The sequence below is a fragment of the Equus przewalskii genome, chromosome 17 (assembly GCF_037783145.1).
Source record: "Equus przewalskii isolate Varuska chromosome 17, EquPr2, whole genome shotgun sequence".
NCBI classification, from domain to species: domain Eukaryota; kingdom Metazoa; phylum Chordata; class Mammalia; order Perissodactyla; family Equidae; genus Equus; species Equus przewalskii.
In genome coordinates this window covers 23,553,606-23,577,541 of record NC_091847.1, presented here as the reverse complement: position 1 = coordinate 23,577,541, position 23,936 = coordinate 23,553,606, and the positions used below count along the sequence as shown (strand labels likewise).

Here is a 23,936-nt window from a genome sequence, read left to right as displayed (position 1 = left end):
ATGTTCAAATGGTTTTCTCTGTTATCCGAGCTGAGCAGTTCTTTGTCACTTCCTCCTCCCACTCCTCCTCTTTCTCCTCTTCTTTTTTTCTGATGAAAACAATCTTAGGTAACATCAGTTTTTATTGAATGAACTCTACTTTTTATTTTCTGAACATCCCAGCAAGTGGTTATTTGGAGCTGCCTTGTTTTTGTCAGCTAATTCCTCCCTCTCACTATCATTCTCTCCTTCATCATTGTACAAATACTAGTTCACTGGCAACACAGTCAAGCCATCAACTAGGAAATTAAATTACCTGCCATTCTTGAGTTTCTCTCCCTGTAACCCCAGACTGCCCCCTCAGCTTTCAATGAGGCAAGCCTCTCAATACAATAATGAATCTAAAGTGTTGAGGGCCATATCTGTCAGTTCAAGGTCACAAAGACGTCAAAGCAAAATTCTAGGCTTTGTTCTGCAATGCTCTTCATCCCACCTTTACTGTCCTTCTCCAAACTCCTGTTTAAGGAAAAAATAATAATAAAAACAAATGTTGGGAGAAGACAGAGCAAACAGACTTCTAGTTCCATCACTACCCTAAGAAACAGGGCGTAGGGTTTCAGACCTACTGCAAAGAGCTGCTCTTGCACAAAAGAGCAGGTAACAGGCTGACAGATGGCTGTAAGCAAACATCTCCACCTCTGATTGTCCAGGTGGAGGGGCGTTCCTGATTTGCAGTAGGTACAATGTAAAAATGTAGTGGTTCCTATATAATTATAAATAATGGACTCATTCTGATATGCAGATATTTCTCTTACTCAAAATAGTTTGAACCATTTTGCTTTACAAGTAAGCTGCCTTTGGGTTATTTTTGTCCATGTTTTTTCCATAACGTGGTTAATCTATCCCTGGAAAATTGCAATTCAGTATTCCTGGAACGTGGAACACTGGAGGCAATAACAGATCTGGTGATGGAAAATTAAGCAGACGTCAAATCATGCGTGGCCTTTGTGCCATGCTAAGAGGTTTGGCAGGGGGAAGCCTTTGGAGAGTTTTAAGCAGCAGAGTGGCATGCTCAGATTTGCATTTTGGAAAAATTTTCCTCAGCAGTGATAGTCAGGAGAATGAGAAGTGATGAAGCCCTGAGCTAAGCAGTTTCAATGGAAATGGAGAGGAAATAAAACAGTCCTGAGACAATAAGAGTGAAGAATTAAGCAAGCTTGCTCAGATTGGATGGCGCCTGGGAGAGACCATGAAGGTGGGGAGAGGAAAAAAGATGACTGTCTTGTTTTCACTTCTGATGACTGAGTGGGGGCCCTTCACTGTGAGAAGGTGTCTTAGTTCAGGCTGCTATAACAAAAATACCATAGACTGGGTGGCTTAAACAGCAAACATTTACTTCTCACTCTTCTGGAGGCTGGGAAGGCCAGGATCAAGGCACTAGAAAATTTGGTGTCTGGTGAGATGGTGCTTCTTGGTTCACAGACAGCCAGATGTTCTTGCTGTCTCACAGTGGAAGGAGTGAGAGAGCTCTCTGGGCTATCTTTTATAGGGGTTCTAATTCCATTAATGACGCCTCCACCCTTATAACCTAATCACCTCCATAGGCCCCACACCTTGGATATTATATTCAACCTATAAATTTAAGAGGGACGCAAACATTAAATCCATAACAGAAGTGTACTGGGAAAGAAGCATACATGGGAACAGTAAAACAGATTTTATTTTGGTAATGCGCAGTTTATGGAGACTTTGTTATATTCAGGTAGAAATACCTACTATACAGATGGATACATGAACTGAAGATTAAGAGGTTAGTTAGGCATAGGATAGAGATTTTGGTGCTATTCAGGTAATATGTAGCTGTGGAAGTCACAGGTGAGAATGCTCTCCTACTCCCCCTCTCCAAATTCCAAGGCAGTTGACACAATCTCAATTCTTTTGGCTTTTTCTTTTGATGTTTGTTTCCATATTTGTGAATTTTTTAAAAAGTTGTAGATATTGTCTATTGACCTAATACTATGGGAACTGAAGGTACAGGGCTCTTGAGCCCTTTCCCCAATTTCCCTGAAATTCTCTGACTTTCTGCTTCAGTGTGGGCAGCTGGACTTCTAGATTTGCTGCTGTCATCCTTGGGTCTCTACTAACCATTACACTGAAGGGTTCTTTTTGCCTATCTTCTTTGTTTCCTAGATCATATATACTATTTTCCAGTTTACTGCTTTGTTTTATTGAAGTACAGCTTCCAGCAGCTTTCTGAGAAATGGTGCTCATGAGGTAAATTTATCAAGACCATGCCTGAAAATGCTTTGTTCTGCTCTAACACTCTGTCTACCCTAACACAGGTGGTGTCTTAATCAGTTTGGGTTGCTATAACAAATTACCATAGACTGGGTGGCTTAAACAAACATCTGTTTCTTACAGGCTTGGAGGCTGGGAAGCCCAAGATCAAGGTGCCAGTAGATCCAAAGTTTGATGAGGGTTCACTTTCTGGTTTGCAAATGGCGTATTCTCGTCATTTCCTCACAGGGTAGAGAGCAGGGAGAGAGGGCTAGTTCTCTTCTTATAAGGACACCAATCCCATCATAGAGGCTCTACCACCATGACCTCATTACCTCCCAACATGCCCATCTCCCAATACCATCTCACTGGGGATTAGAGTTTCAACATATGAATTTTGGGGGAACGCAAACACTCAGTCCATAGCAGCTGAGAATGGAAATCAAGATTGGAAAATTTCGTGTCAGATCTTTCAACACATGCTTGGTTGTCTGCCCAATTTAAATGTTGCCGTTGAGAAATCCAATGTTATTCTGCTATTTTATCCTTTGGTTACTATTTCTTCTCTCTATAAACTTTTAGGATATTTTCTTCGTCCCTGTTATTCTGGCATTTCATATAGTGTGTTTCTGTTTTCATCCATTTTTCTGGGAATTTCTTTGGCTCTTTCAATATGAAAACTGATATCCATCAGTTCTGGAAAAGAAAATGTTAAATTATTATTTTTAAAGATTTTTCCCCTCTGCCTCTCAATGATCTCTTTCTAAACTTGTATCTTAGATGGTGAACTTTCATTTTCTTTCTTTTTTTCCTTTTTTATTTCCTTCAGGATTTTTTTAACTGTAAATTTTCTATCAAAATTTGTATTTCAGCTACAATAGTTTTAACTTGTGTGAGTTCAAATTTTGGTTTCTCTAACCATTCCTTTTTTTATAACCTCCTCCTCTGCTTCAAGAATGTAATTCCTTTTGTAACTCTGAGGATATTAATTTTTTAATTTTTGTCTGACTTTTCTATCTTTTCTGTTGCTTCTGTTTCCTCTGAAAATTTATTTTTCCTGTTTATTTGGTTCTTTGTTGTGGTGTGGTCTTTCTTCAATTTTCTGATGTCTCTTGGCTATCTCTTTACCTTTCTAATGGTAATTGGAAATTCCGAGTTCAAGAAGTAAGGCTTATGTGATGGTAAGCATCATTAAAAATAGCTGTACTGTGCCTTTTGGTGGGGAGAGGAACCCCTAAGACTCAGCTTCTTTAGAGCATTGGGTGGGACAGTTTCTCCCAAAAGGGAAACCCCTAAATTTCTTATGTGGGGGATATTAGCCTGGATGCCAGCTTCCTCAAAGAGTGAGGAAGGGGACCGAGAGGTCTGATGATTTAGCAGTTAGGTTTGTGGTTCTTAACCCTAGTTACACATTAGAATAGCCTAGGGAGATTTGGAAAATCCTGATATCATGTCACGGGCCAAAACAACTCAGTGATGATCTCTGCGAGTGGTTCCCAAGAGATTTGTTGTTGTTGAGAAAGATTTGCCCTGAGCTAACATCTGTTGCCAATCTTCCTCTTTTTGTATGTGAGCTGCTGCCATAGCATGGCCACTGACAGGTGAGTGATGTAGGTCTGCTCCCAGGAACCAAACCCAGGCCATCAAAGTGGAGTGTGCAGAGCTTAACCACTAGACCACTGGGGCTGGCCCTCCCAAGAGTTTTTAAAGGTTCCCCAGGTGACTCTAATGTTTGTCTTAGGTGGAGACCCACTAGACCAGGAAACATTGGCATCACCTGGGAACTTGTTGGAAATGCAAATTCTCAGGCTCCACCTTAGACCTACTTAATCATAAACTCTGAAGTGGGGCCTAGAAATCTGTGTCTTAACAAGCCCTTCAGCTGATTCTAATTCATGCTCAAATTTGAGACTGACTAATGTAGATTATCACTTAATCCCTCTATTTACATATGGTAGTCACACCCTCAGTTATGTCTTATTTTCAGTGTCCTTCGTGGTCATCCTCTCCAGAGGGGAAATGTGTAATCTTTGCCCAGGCCTGAGGAGGAGCACTCTCTTGGCTGTGTACACTGGGTTCTAACTGCATCTTAAATAGACTAAACCAGTCCTTTTACTTTGAATTGCATTTCTTTCTCTATTTTTAGAGGTCTTAAGGTCCCCAGTTTCTGACCTATTCCAAAATTTTGCAGTGTAAAGTAACTTGTATCTGGCCTCTTCCCACTGCAGCTCTAGATTTTCATTTTATCTATTAAGTCAATCACCACTTATAATCGCTTTCAACCTACTACTATTTTTTATTGCCAAGGCCTCTTTTCCCGTTTTTTGTCTTTGTAAACGTATGCATTTTTCATTGCTTTCTTGTAAATTTGGGGGTTTCAGAAGAGAGTAGAGATAATAGAATTGCCAGATAAAATACAAGGTACCCAGTTAAACTTGAATTTCAAATAAGCAACAATTTTTTGTATTAGTATCTCCTAAAAAATCATTTGTCATTTATCTGAAATTGAAATGTAACTGGGCATCATATTATGTTTTCTATTTTAAATATAAATGGCTAGATTTTGAAGGAATCTAAATTTTAAAAATGGATCTCAATAATTTTGGTATCATTTACTATAAATACATATTCTGACTACTTCAAAAGTAAGTTATTAATTTTGATGATACATTTTAAGAAGTAAAGCATTATTAAAACATCTTAATTATAATTTTTAAAATGCGAAAACTGAAATATATATTGCAACTGTCTAATTTCGGATATAACTTTAGTTCAGTTTATATTTATCAAATAATGTTTGTATTGCAGAGTATAATGTTATTAGGTCCAGCTGGATACTATTTAATGCACAGAGCAATGCAGTAGAAAGAGCACTGAAATTCAAGTAATACCCACTGAGAGTTAACACCGGGCTTCTGCTCTGTGAGCTTGGGAAAGGTCATCTTCTGACCTTGTAGTTTGCACACCTTTAACAGAAGGTGTTTTAATATGTCATGTCTCATTGATGATGATTAAATGAGACAATCATATTCGCTTGTGTTCAGAGCCTAGCAAAGACTCTAAATCTTAGAAGTCTCAGTAGATTTATTTCCCTTCTCTCTCTCTTTTCTTTCTTTTGAATGAAGATTTTAGAGACTATATGGCAGAATTAGTTTATATTTGTATTTATGTTAATTCTTTTTTATTTTTCATAAATTGCTTCAATGTCTCTATTAGCAAATGTATTAATTTGCTAGAGTTGCCATAACAAAGTCCCACAGACTGAGTGGCTTAACAGAAGTTTATTTTCTTGCTTTTCTGGAGGCTTAAAGTCTGAGATCAATGCCATGTGTTGGCATGGTTGTTTTTTCCTGAGGCCTCTCTTTATGGCTTATAGATGGCTATCTTCTCCTCACTGGGTCTTCCCTCCGTGTTTGTCTCTGTCCTAGTTCCCCTCTTTTTAAGGACACCCATCATATTAGATTAGGACCCGCACTAATGATTTCATTTTAACTTAATTCCCTCTTTAAAGATCCTATTTCCAAATACAGTTATAGTCTGAGGCACTGGGAGTTAGGACTTTAACATATGAATTTTGGGGACACAATTCAGCCTGTGAGCATGAAATAGACTTATTCATAACTGCTTACGTATAACTTAAGCAAGCAGTTTTTGAATTCTGGTAATCCCTGAAGATTCCAGTATATTCGTGTCAATAACAGTGTGAGAAAAAAAAAGTAAGAGAAGCAAATGTGATTCTAAATAATAATTACACAGTCAAAAACAAAGTTGTTTATGCTAGAGGGGTCTTTGAAAAGGATAATATTTAAAAAGAGATATTTTTAAAAGATAGTATCAATAGGGAATAAGAGAGATGGTTTTATTTAAATGTTTTCTAAGTTGTGAATTATTGTGGGAGATATTTTTAGGGATGTTTATTTCCCCAGTCATTTCACAGGTAATTAGGGAATTTCTGCATCACACTCACTTCAAAAGAATGCAAAGCACTGTGAAGAATACAAAGAAGTACAAGGCAGGCTTTTTGTTCTCAGGAGCTTTCATCTCTGGATAAGGAGTCAAAATTGGTATGGGTGAAAAGAAAAGGAAAAGTAACAATTTAGTGTAAAGTCATGTGATTCTGTCTGCAGAGGCCTTAGAATCAATGAGAAGGAGGAATAAATGTGGGATAAGCTAGTCTGAATTATTTCACCGAGGGTGTGATTATACTTGTGCAATGAGGGGTGAGTATAGTGGAGTTGTGTGCAGACAAAGGTAGGGAAAACAACATAAATAAAAAGTGGAATTGTCCCTGTTTTCTTCACAGCACTAGTAGCAATCTTCAGTTATTTCTTATTTTCTTTTTTTAAAATTGTAGTAATATTTAACATGAGATCCATACTCCACACATTTTTAAGTGCACAATACAGTGTTGTTAACCATAGGCACAATGTTGTACAACAGATCTCTAGAACGTAGTCATTTTGTATAACTGAAACTTTATACCTGTTGAACAGCAACTCACCATGACTCCCTCCCCCCAGCCCCTGGCAACTACCACTCTGTGTTTCTACGAGTTTGACTATTTTAGATACCTCATATGGAATCACACAGTATTTGTTCTGTGACTGGCTGATTTTACTTAGCATAATATTCTCAAGGTCCATCTGTGTTGTTGCTTGTGACAAAATTTATTCTTTTTTTTTAAGACAATGTCATTAGAGACGTTTTAGGTTCACAGCAAAATTGAGAGGAAAATATAGAGATTTCCTACACCCCCTTTATCCCCACACATGAGTAGCCTCCCGCATTATCAATATCTCCCCCCAGAATGTTTCCATTTGTTAAGGCTGAATAATATTCCATTGTATGTATATACCACACTTTTTTAATCCCTTCATCCTTTGATGGATATTTAGGTTGCTTCCATACCTTTGCTATTATAAATGATGCTGCAATGAACATTGAAGTATTAGTATCTCTTTGAGATCCTGACTTCAATTCTTTTGGATATATACCCAGAAGTGGGATTGCTGGATCATATAGAAGTCTATTTTTAATTTTTTAAGGTACCTCCGTACTGTTTTCTCTAACAGCTGTGCCATTTTACAGCAACAGTGTATAAGCTGTACATTATAGAGCAACTGTCTCAGCAATAGTGTGCAAGAATTCCAATTTCTCCACAACCTTGCCAGCCTTATCTTTTTTTTTTTGTGATAGCCATCCTGACAGGTGTGAGGTGATATCTCACTGTGGTTTTGATTTGCATTTCCCTGATGATTAGTGATGTTGAGCATCTTTTCATATACTTGTTAAGTGTTTGCATGTCTTTTTTGGGGAAATGTTTATTCAAGTCTTTTGCCCACTTTCCATCAGATTACTTGTTTCTTTGCTGTTGATTTGTAGGAATTTCAGTTATTTCTTTTCTTTTTGTTTATTTCTTATCTGTCTCCTTCACTAGGACGTAGGTTCTATAAAGGCAAAGATCTTATTTGTCTTGTCTTCTGTCGCTTTTCCACTATATAGAATAGTACTGTACAAACAGTAGATGCCCAATATTAGTTGAATAAATGTATGGATGAGTATTATGAGGTGATAAGAGTGGATTAAACGCATGTATTAGAGAGAAGTTGGAAAGAAGTCTCAGTAAGTGGAATCAATTCAGATTATGTAATATTTAAAACCCTATAGAGAATTTTAAATTTGAGGCAGCACATAAGTAGGAATCTTGATGAATCTTGAGCAAGGATTAGAGGTGATGAAAGATGTCAGAGGACGCAACAACTTAGAATAGTTTTCCTAGGATATCTGTGGTCCTGGCTTCACGCTGGTCACTGCTGAAATGCCTGTTGTTGAAGGCCACATAGTCATGCACGGGCACAGGATTCTTTGGTCATGGCCCTCAGGCCATGGTTCTTTGTGTTCAGCCCCTCCTCCTGTTTATTTGACAACTTGTACCACACCATCACAGTTCAACTGGTTACCCTCAACGACTTTGTATGGGGTTAGGGTGTGGTTTTGTGCTAGTCTTAGAAGTCCTTCCTGCCCCAAAACTATAATCCAGAATTGGGTTACATGGCCACCTCTATTGCCCTGGAGGTTGCAAAAGGGTGTTTGGTATTTTGAGTATCATCTATGGAAATAATTCTTCTCCAGCAGAGTCGAAGGTGAGACTGCTGAGTTAACAACCAAAGAGTCTGCCACAGCTTGGCTACCTTTAGTGGTTGAAGAGGGAAGTATTTTTCTTCTTTTTATCCAGTCTCCTGTGGTAATAAGAACAATGCAACCAGAAACAAAATTTTTATTATTTTGTCCTAGAGATTTGTATGTTCAGTTTTAAATGGATGGAATCTAGAGCCATGGTAAATTACATCTTGGCTAACTGAAACGAGGACTTGCAGAGATATGTCTTAGGAAATCAGTTACCCCCTTGCTCTCTCTAGCTCTAATGTTGTCATGTAGTTCCTGCTCAAGACACATTGGGCCTTAGAGGCTGAGGATCATCTTCATTCCATAAGTGATACAGTCCGTTGGAGGTGGTCCACAACAAGATATCTCTGGGTTCTCAGCATTAGAACTCTTAGCTTCACTCAATCATACATGTCCCACTGATGAAGTGCTTTGGCATAGAAGACAGAAATAAGACATTTTTCAATGTGGGCTACTTTGAAAACCTAAATCCAGCACTGTCCTTTTTCTTGAGTTAAAAGTCAACCCATTAAGCAATGAATCCCACACTTTAGGTAAATTTTTCTTCTTACTTCTTGATTGTGTCCAAAATTTTTACACATTTTATTCTGAAGTAATATACATGTAGTAACAAAGCAAATAATACAAAGCAGACTATTATCAACAGCAGTGTCTCTTGCTCTAACTTATTGCTGTCTGTTATTAGTTCTGGGGTTACTATCAAATAGTCTAGATGATATTTCAACGCAACTAATTACTTATTTTTCAACTTTAGATATCATGTATTAATTTCCTGATATGAAAGATAAAAATATAATCACTTACATTACCCCTATTCTTCTCCTCTTCCCCCAAATTTCTAAACTGGACAGAGTTGCTCAATCTCCATTTACTTTGCTGTTAGTTTTCGAAATCATCTTTTGACTCTTCATTTTTTATGATGAGGATAGTCTTTCTTCTTTCTAATCTTATTTTCTTCTTGCTTTGCACATAAAAACTTTAGTCAACTCCACTTTATTTTTACATTGCTAAATTTTTTAACATTTATATCCTGTACTGAGTCCTCTGTGCTTTGTTTTAAGACTGACTTTAAAAGTTGAAAACCAAAAAATGGCAGTTGTTAGGTTTATAGGCTAGATTAGGATTATAGGGTAGGATTACATTTGCTTGTTTTCTGGTCTTTCTCTCTATTTATCTCTCTCTCTCTCTCTACCTCTATTTCTATCTCTCTCTTGTTCTCTCTTTTTTCCTCTAGAGATCTTACTCCCAGATCTTCCATTCTCATGATTCAATGTAAACAGCTTTTTCCTGATGTTTGTTGCATGAAATTTATCCTGGGGCTTCCATTTGCTGTCTTGCTTTGTTCAATTTCGTGTTTCTTAGATTCCCTGGCATTATTTTGACTTATTTTCTCATTTTGCTCAAGTTCAATGTCCAGGTTCTTCCTAAGAGTTCATGGGTGATGAACTTTATGATTTGTCTCTCTCTTGTCTCTGTCTCTCTCTTTCTTTGTGTGTGTCTCTCTCTCTATATATGATATATCGTCCCCCACCATAACCTCCTTGCAGTTAGTTAATAGTTTGGTGTAGAATTCTAGCTTGATTATAATTTCCCCTAGGAATCTTGAAGGCCTTGATTACTGTATTCTAATTTCTAGCACCTTTGAAGAGAAGTCTGAGGCAAGTTTGCTTTGTATTCCTTTGTAAGTGATTTATTTTTTTCTTATCTGAGAACTTTAAAACAATTTTCTTTAAGCATGGTATTCTGAAATGTTACACACATATGTTCACTTTTCTATTCTTTCTGTTGGGGGATTACTTGGAATGGTGGTCCTTAAATTTTTGGTCTCAGGACTCCTTTATATTCTTAAAAATTGAGAACCCAAAAGAGCTTTTGTTGATGTGGGTTACATATGTCAATATTAGAAATGAAATCTGAGAAAATTTAACATATTTGTTAATTCATTTATAAATGACAAAAATAAAAATATTACATTAATCTAAGTAATATTTTTAATGCAAATAACTATATTTGTAAAAAACAATTAGTGAAGAGAGTGGCAAGTTTTACATTTTTGCAAATCTCCTTAATATCTGACTTAATAAAATATAGCTGGATTTTCATACCTGGTTCAGCAGATGTTTTGGGATTGAAATAAATACAGTTAGAAAAGGGAGATTATTTGAGTAGTTTTTTCAAATATTAGTGAATATCCTTCTTTTAAACTACACCAAAACTCAACAAGTAGTAGTTTTTTAAAAGTCAGTTGCTATGACCACATCATTAAATTTTTGTTCCCTTTCACATGAACCTGCATTGGTCTAGCTTGTACTGTGAATTGATCACTTGCATGTGCATGATTTTGGCCCAACATGCATCAATCATTTGGACAATATTGGCTTCCTGATGTAAATAAATCTTCCAAATGTCGACACATTTCATTATACCATACCAAAAAAATTACATTCTTGATTATTACCATGAATCTCATTAAAATTTTTTTAAGTATTTTTTTCAGAAATGTCCTTTATCAGAAATGTCTTTTGCAAATATTTTCTCCCTGTCTGTGGCTTGTCTTCTGATTCTTTTTATGTTGTCTTTTGCAGAGCAGATGTTTTTAATTTTAATGAAGTCCATCTTATCAATTATTTCCTTCAGGGATTGTGTTTTTGGTTTTGTATCTAAAAAGGCCTAACTATATCCAAGGTCAGCCAGGTTTTCTCCTATGTTATGCTTTAGGAGAATTATAGTTTTGCATTTTACATTTAGCTCTGTGATACATTATGAGTTAATTTTGGGAAGGGTATGAGGTTTGTGTCTAGATTCAATTTTGTGCATGTAGATGCCCAATTGTCCCAGCACCATTTGTTGAAGAGACCATATTTGCTCCATTATATTGTTTTTGCTCATTTGTCAAAGATCACCTGACTATATTTGTGGGAGTCTACTTCTGGGCTCTCTCTTCCATTGATTTACTTGTCTATTCTTCTGACAATACCAGACTGTCTTAATTATTGTAGCTTTCTAATAAGTCTTGAAGTCGGGTATTGTCAGTCTTCCAACTTTATTTTTCACCATTTCATTCATTTTTGAGGAAATATCTGCCAAATACTTAAGTCTGAATAGCCATAGATTATCTGTCATTCTTTCAAGTAAAAATGATATTCTGTGAAAAAAGGAGCTAATTCTTCTTGCAGTTCAAGCAATCTCATAACCACATTTGTTCCAGACAATCATACTTCAGTATGCAGCAGAAGTGCTTCATGCACACTTTCCATTGTGTCACACAGAATATTAAAAAGGCATGTATCGAAGAGTAAAAATTTAATAAAATTAACATGTTTTCCTGGTCGGTTAAGGACATTCTTAAGTAAAACTACATTTTTTTTCTATAAATGCATGGTAGTGCAGAATCCAATGATTCCAAGTACAGTTTGCTGATACTGGCTATTGGACTTTTAGACTGATATGTTACTTATCTTTCTTTTTCTGTCATATTTTCTGTTTGTCTTTTCCCCTGTATGGTGTGGAATATTTCCTCAAACACTTTCCTAGTCATTCTATTAAAAAGCACTTTTATTTAGGGGTCAGCTCAGTGGCCTAGTGGGTAAGTTTATGTGCTCCACTTCAGTGGCCTGGGGTTCGCAGGTTCAGATCCCAGGTGCAGACCTACACACCACTCATTATGCCATGCTGTGGCAGCATCCCACATACAAAAAAATAGAGGAAGATTGGCAACAGATGTTAGCCCAGTGACAGTCTTCCTCAAGCAAAAAGAGGAAGATTGGCAGTAGATATTAACTCAGAGCCAATCTTCCTCACCAAAAAAACCCCTTTTGTTTGGACAAAATTTTAATCTCTAAGAGTGCTTTCTTATTCTCTAATTTCCTTTTTTGGCATCTTTAATTTTTCTAGAATGAGATATATACTTTAATATCTTTGATGATTTTTAAAGATATTTTCTGAATTATTATTTTTTGTGTCCCTATGTTTATCTTAGTGTTTACTTTTCATTCTGCTAGTTTTCCTCACTAAACTGGAAATCCTTGGTTTCCTGTGACATTTAACAAAGGGCTGAGTGTCTATCGTGGATTTCCTCTACCTTTATGAAACTAAAACTCATTTTCCTTGGTATCTTCTTTGAGGGAGGGTTTCTTACTGGGAGCTCTGTATGGCATTGGACATGGTCACTTGTAGGAAGGAGTTTGCAGGCTTTGCTTCAGGAGGTCAGGCTTTGTGTCCCCCAAATGCCAGTATGAAGAGAACCTTATTGTAGGGCACCAGCCTTAATATCCCAGACCTCTTCACTGAGTGTCTTAAAAAAGAGATATGGTTATATATTTATTTGAGACTTTCTATCAGTAAAGATAGAAGGCCATCTGTAAATTCAGGGCAAGGGATGGGGGAGATGGTGGTGGTAGGTGATAATACAATAAAAATATTTCTCTTAATCACCCTATTTTTAACCTTTCTTTGCACTTCCAGTCTATAACTTGTAGGCTGAAATGAAGCCCATCCAGAGTTCTGTGGAGAGGGATGGCTTCTATTTATCTGTAGCCTTTTTAAAATCACATTCTAGGTTGCAGCTTCATCCGCCCCTTTCCAATTTCCACCCACATAATATCTTTCATATGTTGTTTATATGCCACATGTTGTCTTGTTTATTATATGGGTTCATATATGGGTTTATTCTGTTTTGTATTTCTGTATTTCTGTCACAGTGGTGTAGTGGAAAAAATAGAAGCAGAAACACAAGTATTTAGTCCACTATATTGTGCTATAAACTTTTAAAAAAAATTGAGTTCATAATAGTTTACATCATTGTGCAATTTCCTTTGTATATTATTTCTTGTCTGTCACCACATAAATGCTCCCCTTCACCTCCTGTGCCCACCCCCGACCCTCCTTCCCCTGGCAAGACTATATACCTTTTAATAAAGTCTCTACAGTCAAAGTCTCTACTGCTTTTCTTCACAGGGAACTTCTTTCTTATATAAATTTGTAAGTGTAAATAAAAACATAAGTGAAGGGACTACTCAACTTCACCATCATAATCTAAGTTCTATATCTATATGCCAGGAGGGAAAAGGCTAAACTCCAACCATCTGTGGAAGAAGACACTGTAGAAATGAGATTGACACTACGGACTCTGAAATCAGTGCTTGGTCCGTAATCTAGGGCCACTATTCATTCTATGACCCAGGGAAAACTACTTACTCTCTCTTTGCCTCACTGTTCTCAAGTGGAAAATGGTTTAATAATAGTAGTATTTACCTTGTAGAATTGTTGTGAAGATGAAGTGAATTAATCTACCTGTAGTATTTAGAATTGTGTGTTGTGCAGTCAGATTCAAGAAAGGATGATTATTGTTGATGTCTGTATTATTATTGTTTTTGTAATACCTGAAGCTTTGGTTCAGTCAAAATATCCTTACATTTGAATGAGAATAATTGTACCTTGAAGGCTACATTGTTTTGTTCATAGAATTAAATATCCTTGCTCTAGTGTCTGGGTAGAAATTGATGTGATCTCAATTGTCAGTAATTAGATTCTTGTTGAAAATTGCTCAAAACCTTTAAAATTATGAATTTTATTTTAAATTATTGCATTACCTTAAATTTTTTAATGCAGTCAGCAAAGAGTCTTAGAAAGAGCACAAGTTTTAGAGACAGGAAAACCAAATGTGAATTCGATTAAGATACTTAATCTCTAGGAATCTCAGATTCTTCATCTATGAAATGAGAATGATAATAGTTTTCTTATAGTTTTGCTTTGACAATTTGAAATAATATAATAATAAATATATATGTATATTTATATATGTAAATGTATAATTTTCACTAGAATGCCAGCTTCCTGAGGGTCAGGACTATTTTTCACCTGTGGCACATTGCAGAGTCTCTACCATCAAATGATCACTCAATAGGAGTTAACAGAATACATTAATAAAATTTTAGAGAAAGGAGCATAAACCATGCAGAAAATAAAGGGGGTTACCATAACTGTGAAGCTCTAAGGATTAAAAGCTTACACACATGATCATGCTTAAGTATGTAAATAATAAAATCTGTATTTCATTTTTAATTTGAAATATGCTTTCGTTTATATCATATGTTTTTAAGAAAAAGGAAAGCTAAAGTCAAGAATCTCTAATTGGTGATGGAGGTGGGAAATTTAAATGATAAAATTTTACTATGGTTTGCATTTTTAAAAGTAAAAGTCATTTTACTGTTTCACTTAGAAACAGTGTTTGGGACTATAACAAAAAAATCAGAAAGTGTTGCATTTTAATGGCTGTTTATTATTATTTAATGAGATGATTATCTTTTTCACTAAAAAAAAAAGGTATTTTCATTTTTCTAGATAAGAAATTGTGGTGGGCAGACCAAAACTTAGCCCAGCTGGGAACCTGCAGCAAAAGAGATGGAAGAAACCCCACTGTCCTAAGGAATAAGACTTCTGGAGTTGTTCATATGAAAGTGTATGATAACGAAGCGCAGCAAGGTAAGTCACACTGTAATGAGTTCATGCTGCCTTTGAATACATAATGTTCTCTTTTTTCACATTATTTTCTCAATTCAACAGCAGAAGCTTCCTGTTTTTGCTTCTAATAAAAAAAAAAAAAGAAAAAAAGTCAAATGCTGCTTCATACCGTAGAAGAAATACCTTTAACATAAGGTATATAATGAGCTTTCAAAACATTAGCAAAGCTGCTTAAGGAAACTTAATTTGTCAGGTCTTCAAAGAGGTCTTATCCAGTTCTTGATTAAAAATATAAGAATAAGAAAAAAATCCCAGCAAAATATATACAATGTACAATTAAGCCCAGAAACTAAATGAACTACAGAACTTCAGATGGACTATGTCAACCCAAGAATTTCATATCCAAAAGCATTACGTTGTTTGACTGTAAGCATTTTGCTTTTTTGTTTTTGCTTATCCAAATGGTGTGCAGTGAAATGGAGTGAGAGAACTAACAGATGGTTTACATAGGTGGACTTGTCACATTGCCCAAATGGCAATTAGATTAGAGATGCCAGCCAGTACAGCCCCACACCTGCTAGTCCTTTGCTTAGTTTTTGCTTCATGGTCCACGACATTAGCAGAATTCCCTTCTTAGAAAAAATCATTTTCTGGGTTCTACTTTCTTATTTACTCTCTGCCATGAAAATATTTAACTTCACTTACTTCTCTTCTTAGGAAAAAATTTCAAGAAAATTTAAAGGGGTTTTCATCTAAGGGATTTGGCCATGTAGACTAAAGCAGAGAGGAGTAGAGACTAGAATAGTGAACCAGGGGGATCACTAATTCTGGAGACAGATGGCAACCATCAAGCAGGCAAGATTTATTGGAAAGACCAGTTGAGAGTCATACCTGCACATTCAGAGACAAGATGAAGACTAGATTCACGGGTGCCTTCCCTGTACAGAGCATGGGCCAAATTTTGGGTGGGATCCCTTCTTGCCAGGAGCAGCAGGAAACGGATTTCTTTTTCATGAAAAAAAATATATATTTAAGAGAAAAGAATTACTTTAAAAAACAGTCTTAAATGATTACTTGGTTCCTTTCATGCTTGAGGAGACACCAACACCCAAACTCTTATGCACAAATCTGTATTTGTTCTCCGATATCTTTTTGCTCATTGTCTACAATAATGAGCAAGAGTGTTTTCACTAGCAATTCTGTAAAGGAACATTTTCTGTATCAAAATAAATAATTTTACTGTCATTCAAGTCATGGGGAATAGATTATATAATTGGGAATAAAACACTTCTACTCAATAAATAAAATATCATGACATTTTTGTGGATTTCAATGCAACATATTTAAGTGTAAAAACTCACTATGATAAACTTTAGTTCATAGTCTGTACTTAACGAGATTACAGCTGAAAACACACAACATTAAAATGTACGGTAGAGAGAGAGAAATTATATTTCAAAACAGGGCATTTAAAAAAATCTATATTCACTTTTTCAAAATGTGAACAAACACCTGGTTTGTTAGAAACTGTGAATAAACATAATATTTTGAATTTTTCTGGATACAGTTTCAGTAAAGTTTCTTGGAGGAAAAATTTAGTATATCATGCTTGACTCACTTTGCTCATGTTACCAAAATTTCCCTCATCTTTTAAGGGTTTAATCCAATAAGTACATGCGGGGTATTTTATGCACTGTGAAAGTGTTACCAAACTGGCAAGGATCTCTAGCACCTGGAAATTAATGATATAATACGACTAAGCTTAAAATGCAGTGAAAATACTATTTTTACTATAAGAACATGCTGACAAAAACATCTGTATTAAAGACAATCCCATTAACAGAATCATAGCAAGTAGATTAAAAGCCTCATTAGTATGAAATATGAGCAATTTAGGGCTACTTAAGGTGTTAACATTACTACCTCTTTGGATTTCAAAGTACAATTCACTACTTCATTTATCATTTTTGACATAGATCACTGGAGAGCTCAGACTTCTCGTTAGTCAAGTGGACTTTCTAGCTCCACTAAAGAACCGAAGCATGAAGTTTGAACATGAATATCATTACAAAATATTAAGCCAAGCTAGTATTTCTAACTTGCTAGCTAATCACACCCAAATTATTGCTTTTTGTAATCACTCTAATATTTTTCCTACATCAAAACTATAAACATAGTTTATAAGTTTATAAGCAAAGATACTTATTGTAAATAATGACTCTTTTTTTTTCTTTTTAACTTTTGCTCTCTTTCACCATAAGTTTTCCCTTAGGGAGTAAACAGATGATACATGATATATGTATTGTTGTACAGTATAATTGTTTACATAAATTATTTTTATCAATCAATAAATATAATAAATATATTTTGCTATTATTGCAATTATAGTTGAAAATGCAGTCCCTGAAGCCCCTTTTTCTTCTCTTTTCTTATATTTTTGTTATTTTCAAGGTTATGTAACCTTTCATTTTCTCTTCTTTTTATAAATTCATTCTCTTCCCTCATCTGTTTTTCTTCACTTCTTCAATTTCCTTGTTTCTCCTTCTCTTCATTTGGTGTTTCTTCAGACTTTATAGTTAAGCATCACTTGTCAGTCTCGTCCCAGCTTTTCAATTCTTTATAGTAGTTGAAATAAATCTATATCCAAATACATATCTCTGCAGATTAACATTGTGTTAATATACATTTACAAGCTTTCTATAAAATGAAATATGTATATGGCAAGTATAGAATTATAAATCTATAAATATAATTATCTCATTATTAAAATAATCACAAATCTGAAATTTCATCTTTGTATTATGTCAGCTTGGGAAAAGGGGACTCCATCAATCATCATTAGTTTATATAGGAGATAAAAGTAATCATTTCAAAAGTTCAGGGCAAGTCAAATCGCAGTATATAGCCCTACATAAGATGAAGCTCAGCGTTGACTGAACTGGCAGCTGAAGGAAATGAGCAGAGAATGTGGTAGATCTCCTGATGAGAAATCTTCCAAGTTTAGAGTATTTCACACTTCAAAAATAACAGAGCTTGCGACAGGTTCGACTGAACAATTAAATCCCGTCAGACTATCTTGAATTCAGGACATGAGAAATAATGAGCTGCGTTGATATTTTGAATTTTCCATGGAGCACTACTGATACATAGCTTTCATCACGCTTCGTAATTCTCAGTGCATTTACTGCACTTCATGTCAGAGATTGAACATCCAGCAAATGGCATTGCATTTCCTAAGAATAATAAAAATCTTGTAAAAATGGGATATTTAATGAACTTGCTGGGTAAGATTGTAAATTATTTAACTTCACGATACCAGCTTTCATTAGTACATTGGGCCTAGTAAATTCAACGGAATACCTTTATAGAATGTGTACCTGTGATTACCTGAGTAATATTTGTCATTGCTACCATATAGGAATAAAGAGAATTACTAAGTCTAATTAGATGACTCTTCTGGGTGTGTTTAAATATATTTTGAGAGAATTATGTTCCTAGGAATGGCAGAAGTTAGTTATTCCCTTCCTTTTACAAAAGTAAAAGCAAAAATTAAATAAATATTTATATTCATATATATTTCCTTTCTTTCAATGGCATAATCTTTGAGTTGAGTTAGTGATGTAACTTAAGAGCTATTTATTTCACACATTTGGATAAAGTATTCTTGAAAACAAAGTAACTGTAGAGTTGAAGTGAAATTTAAAAATCAAAAAAGAAAGATTTCCTGGTTTCTGTGATCTTAAAATATTACAAAGGTCTATGACAGTATTCACAACAAATCAATTTTCTTTTGCTTTTTTGTAACTATGAATCTTCTCATATATCTCCCGTTACATTTTAAAAATATTCTAAATTATTTATTTATTTTTAAATTTATTTTTATTGACATACAATTGACATATGACATTGTATACGTTTAAGGTGTATAACGTGTTGATTTGATACATTTATATATTGCAATATGATTACCGCCAAGGCACTAGCTAACACCTCCATCCCGTTACATAATTATCATTTCCTTTTTGTGGTGGGAACAGTTAAGATCTAGATTCTTAGCAACTTTGAACTGTATTCAAAGTTAAATTGATAGTATAAATTGACTATAGTATTGCTGCCTATAATCATTATGTGGTGAATTAGATCTCCATTTACTTTTTTGGAAAGGCAGACTTCAACTGTAATCTGCTACTTCAAATTATTCAAGAGAATAAAATATGATACTAACCAATATGAAATAGCTGCATTTAGAAATCAACAATAGCATAAATATTTGTTCAAATTATTGATATTGAATGATGTTTTTATTTTTCTTGAATTTAGTCTTTTGTTTATTTGTTTTTCATCTATGCAGGCAGTAATTCCTGCCAACTAAATAATGGTGGATGCTCACAGCTTTGTTTACCAACATCTGAAATTACAAGAACTTGCATGTGTACAGTGGGATATTATCTCCAAAAGAACCGCATGTCATGCCAAGGTATACGGTCTTGAAAAATCTTACTTGTAATGCATTTACTTCATCCATGCAGATTGTAGGCAAAGTCAGTTAAAAAATCGAAAAGAATAATATTAGCTAGTTATTAAGACAATGATATATTGTTTAGTCTCATATATGTAGGATTTTAATGTATCTAAAATAGTTTAAGTATCACTGTTCTTGTAAAGCTTCCTAATTTTTCAGTTATTTTCAGGAATTGCATTAAACCTTTAACCAAATCCAGGAGAAGCTACCTTCAGCTTGACTAGGCAGAAGTTGAAGTAAAAAACAGTGGTTGATGGGCTGCAGTTACCATCCAATTTGAATTTAATGATGTCTACTTTCTTTCAACTATTTAAGAGAAAGTACTAGAGAGGATGAGGTCTGAAGTTTGCTTAACTGAGGGAGAAGAGCCCTGTAAAAGAACTGGAACTTAAGAAATCTATCATCCTAGTTCTTGTTTCATAGACTCTAGTTCTGTTAGTCCCAAAGACCTTTCATTCTAGAATGATCTTTCTATCCAGTGATCACAGCTTAATTTTAATTTTTAAAAAATATTTCAATCTTATGTAAAACATATGTATATCAACATTATCATATATTTTATGTTAAATCAAATATTTATATGGCACTTGCTATGTGCCAGGCATTATTCTAAGTACCTTAGACATATTAAATCACTTAATCCTCATAATAACCTTGTGAAGTAGGTCTCTTATTATCCTCATTTTAGAGATGAGGAAACTGAGGCACAGAGAGATTAACTAGCTTGCTCAAGTCACACAGTTGTTAAGTGGTGGAGACACACCTAAACATGGGCATTCTGGCTTTAATGAGAAAATATGCGTATTTTTTAATGTAGAAAAATTTTCTACAAAAATTTTCTAACATATTAGAAAAACTTATAAACATCAGTGTGCAGACTTCTAGTCATCGGTTTATTTGTTTATTTTAGAACATATTTTGGATGCTGGAAAAGCAAGATATTAGCAAAAATTAAGCACTTGGGGTGTTTTCAGTGTTCAAAAGGATTGAAGAAGTCTAACTCTATTAGAGAAATATCAATGATGTAGTTATCTAAAATCATATCTAAAATCAAAATTTATTATCATACATAACCAAAGAGTTGCTTGGGTTTTAGAGAAGAAAGGTGAATTTTGGTATGAGGCCAGGTATGCTTCTAAGAATTGTCTACCTCAGGGTTTATTAAAAGTATGGTTCCCAGGCCAGTAGCATCATCACTCCCTGGGGACTTTTTAGAAATTCACCTTATCAGGCCCCTGGCATGGGGCTCAGTAATCTGTGTTCTAACGAAGTCCTCCAGGAGATGCTGATGCATATGCAACTTTGAGAACCTCAAATCCACCTACCTTTCAACTAGTCAGAAGTGTGGTGTCTGATTAAAAAAAAAACCAAAAAAAGGCTAAGAAATACTTTTATGAAAGAAATTAAGATTGTTAAAATTAATGCTAATGAAATGATTTGAATGTTAAATATTCATCTTGGACTTTTGTTTTCTTTTCCAACTTAGGTATAGAGTCATTTCTTATGTACTCTGTTCATGACGGCATCAGGGGAATACCTTTGGAACCAAGTGACAAAACGGATGCTTTGATGCCTATATCAGGAACTTCATTTGCTGTGGGAATAGATTTCCATGCAGGTAAATGGCTTTTTATTCATAATTTATGTATAATGTTTTCACTTGATTTATTAAACATGATCGAAATATAACCTTTCCATCTGTACTCTGATAGTTAAGATGAGAAATAAGAAAACAAATTAGAGACAAATATTTTAAGCCTAACATAAATTGTTCTAAATATATTTTGCTGAAAAAAAATCAAGTAAAATTTCCTAAAATACAGCATTTGAATTGCAAGTGCATTAAAATGCCATTATTGATATTTGTTTGCTTCATTTTTATTTCTCTTTCTTTTTTTTCCCAAATGACACTTCTACTTTTATCCAATTATAAGTAAAGATACATAAAACATTTTGATCCATTATATACTTAAGACATAATCTTATTTAAAATATTTTGCAGATGTGATTATCTATTCTAACACAGGTAGAATGGAATAAAATCCAAATAATAGAAACAATTATAAATACTAAGTCATTTTAAATTACTTTTGAATACAGTATGTATCATTTTGGAGTCAGATTTTATCTTACCTTCTTGTTTTAGCTACAGTGAAAGAAAGCAGATTAGACGCTAACATCTTGCTGTGGCTAATAAAAGTGTATGGTTGGGAATTGATGATAGACATTCTCAAATTTATTGAAGTAAACAAGGTTTTTTTGTGCTAATTGTTAAATTCAGACATGGTAGAAGCATTGAGTATACTTTTCTCATTAATACTCAATTTTATTATTTTACACTTAAAGGTTTAAACTTATAAAAATAAATTTTTTCTGCCCCGTGGCCGAGCACGCTCCGCTGCAGGCGGCCCAGTGTTTCGTTGGTTCGAATCCTGGGCGCGGACATGGCACTGCTCATCAAACCACGCTGAGGCAGCATCCCACATGCCACAACTAGAAGGACCCACAACGAAGAATATACAACTATGTGCTGGGGGGCTTTGGGGAGAAAAAGGAAAAAATAAAATCTTTAAAAAAATAAAAAATAAAAAAAATAAATTTTTTCACCTCTCATCCAACCAAATCATATGCTTCCTGAGTTAATGTTTTAGTGTTGAAGATGCACAGGCATGTTCCCAGTACTTTTTTCTATTTGTAAAGACTTAATTTTATCTAAGGTTAAAAACAAATAGTTCTTTGATTTATAATCATAAGAAAAATCTTGAGCGTCAGCTTGTGGGCTTCTGGTAGTAAGCTTATATTTTTCTTCCAGCTCCAAGACATTTTTTTAAAATCATGTGTTAATGAAATTCTTGGATACAAATTAATGAATTCCTGGGGATCTTCCCAAATGATTCAGAGATAACTTTTCTTAAATAAATTATTTTGCAGCAAACGTTTAGAATCACATAGAAGCAAACTTCTTACATTTTTTAAAGGGCCTTTCCCAAAAGGAAATACAGACAAATACAGCATATCTTATTGAGCAATATGTTAATTTTGCTAAAATCAAAGTGTGCTTTTTAATCAAACAAGGTTGTCTGAACAAGCCTAATTATTCATGGAAGGCTCAGTACTCTACGAAGCATAATCTACCCTGCTTCTTATTTACATGCGTCTTGTTCTTTTATAGGGTTTAGTAAGTGCAAAACTAAGAAAACTTGAACTTCCTGAAAAGATTTTATGTATACATGCATATATTTTTACTAAATACACATAATCCTTTGTTTTAGCTGGTATCACATATTTGATTTTTTTAAAGATTCCATAATGATTTTTGGAAGTCTTTGGCAAATTTCCATGATGTACAAATATTAAAATAAGCCATTGGGTCTAAATGTCCTAATTAGATCATTAGTAAATCTCTTGTTCCTTAAAAGTATACTGATTATTTGTATGAGTTGAATTCATTCTCTGAGGTTTATCTTGGCCCTAATATGGTTAAGTTTCATATACTGTGCCATGGTAGAGGGTCATTTTATTTGCAGAGAATAGTACTCTCCCTGTTTCTAAATTCCCAAGAATTATTAATATTATAATAAACTTATTTTGTATCAAAGTGGCTTTTCATTCGAGGAATTACCAGGAATTAGTTAAAACTGTGTTCTTCATATTGTACCTGCCATATTTTTAAATTACATTCCTAGAGAGAAATTATTTTTAGGAAATCTATTTCTTCTTCTAAATGTAAAAGGATCTAGGCATATGGAATAGTCATATAAAATTAGAATGTTCAAGAATCTATTAAAATCCCTATTGTTGGTAAAAAAAATAGCAATGGAAAACGTGTTTTGAAATGAAGTGGGTTAGAGATCTAGGGGCCACTAAAACATACAGTGGGAAGAGGCCAGACTTTTGCAACAGACAACGTGAATTCTAATACCAATTTAACCACTTGCTAGCCCTGTGACCTTGAGTAGTTTACTTAATTTTTCTGAAGCTCAGTTTCCTCAATTTTTGGGGTGTGGGAATATTTAGATCAATGTATGCAAATGTTTGGCACAATGCCCAATACACATGAGTGCTCAGAAAATAGTAGTAATATCTAATAATGAAAGTAAAAATTTAGAAATTGGCATATGTGATATATATTTACAAATATGCCCTGTAAGCTATATTTAAACTCCTAATTAGCACATATTTTGTTTTCTGGTTTTTTGACTGATACTATATTTTCTATTCAGTTATCTGCATGGAATAGTAGTTGTTCTTAACTTCTTGGGGACAGAAAGAGTAGGTTAGTAAATTTCCTTAGTGAAAATGAACCTAGTAATAATAATAAGGATAATGAATGGTATATAGAGCAGCTATTTAAAGATTAAATAACATCACCAGCTGTTTGAAGTCGTTAAACGTAAACCCAGGAGGCTAGCAGACAGTGCTTAGCGAATAAACCAGGGAAACACTGATGATGATGATGGTGGCGGTCATGGTGGCAGTATCAGGAGCTTTCAACCACTTCTGCACATAT

General features: G+C 34.6%; 1 protein-coding gene across 4 annotated transcripts in view; it reads left to right on the top strand.

Moving 5' to 3' along the window:
* Positions 1 to 23,936, top strand: part of LRP1B (LDL receptor related protein 1B) — a 1,824,802-nt gene that overhangs the window by 1,302,437 nt on the left and 498,429 nt on the right. For all 4 annotated transcript variants that reach the window (XM_070581263.1, XM_070581262.1, XM_070581261.1 and 1 more), the window contains 3 exons: positions 14,785 to 14,925; positions 19,256 to 19,381; positions 20,913 to 21,044. In XM_070581263.1, the coding sequence (XP_070437364.1) occupies positions 14,785 to 14,925; positions 19,256 to 19,381; positions 20,913 to 21,044 (399 nt within the window). The remainder of the gene's footprint in view (positions 1 to 14,784; positions 14,926 to 19,255; positions 19,382 to 20,912; positions 21,045 to 23,936) is intronic.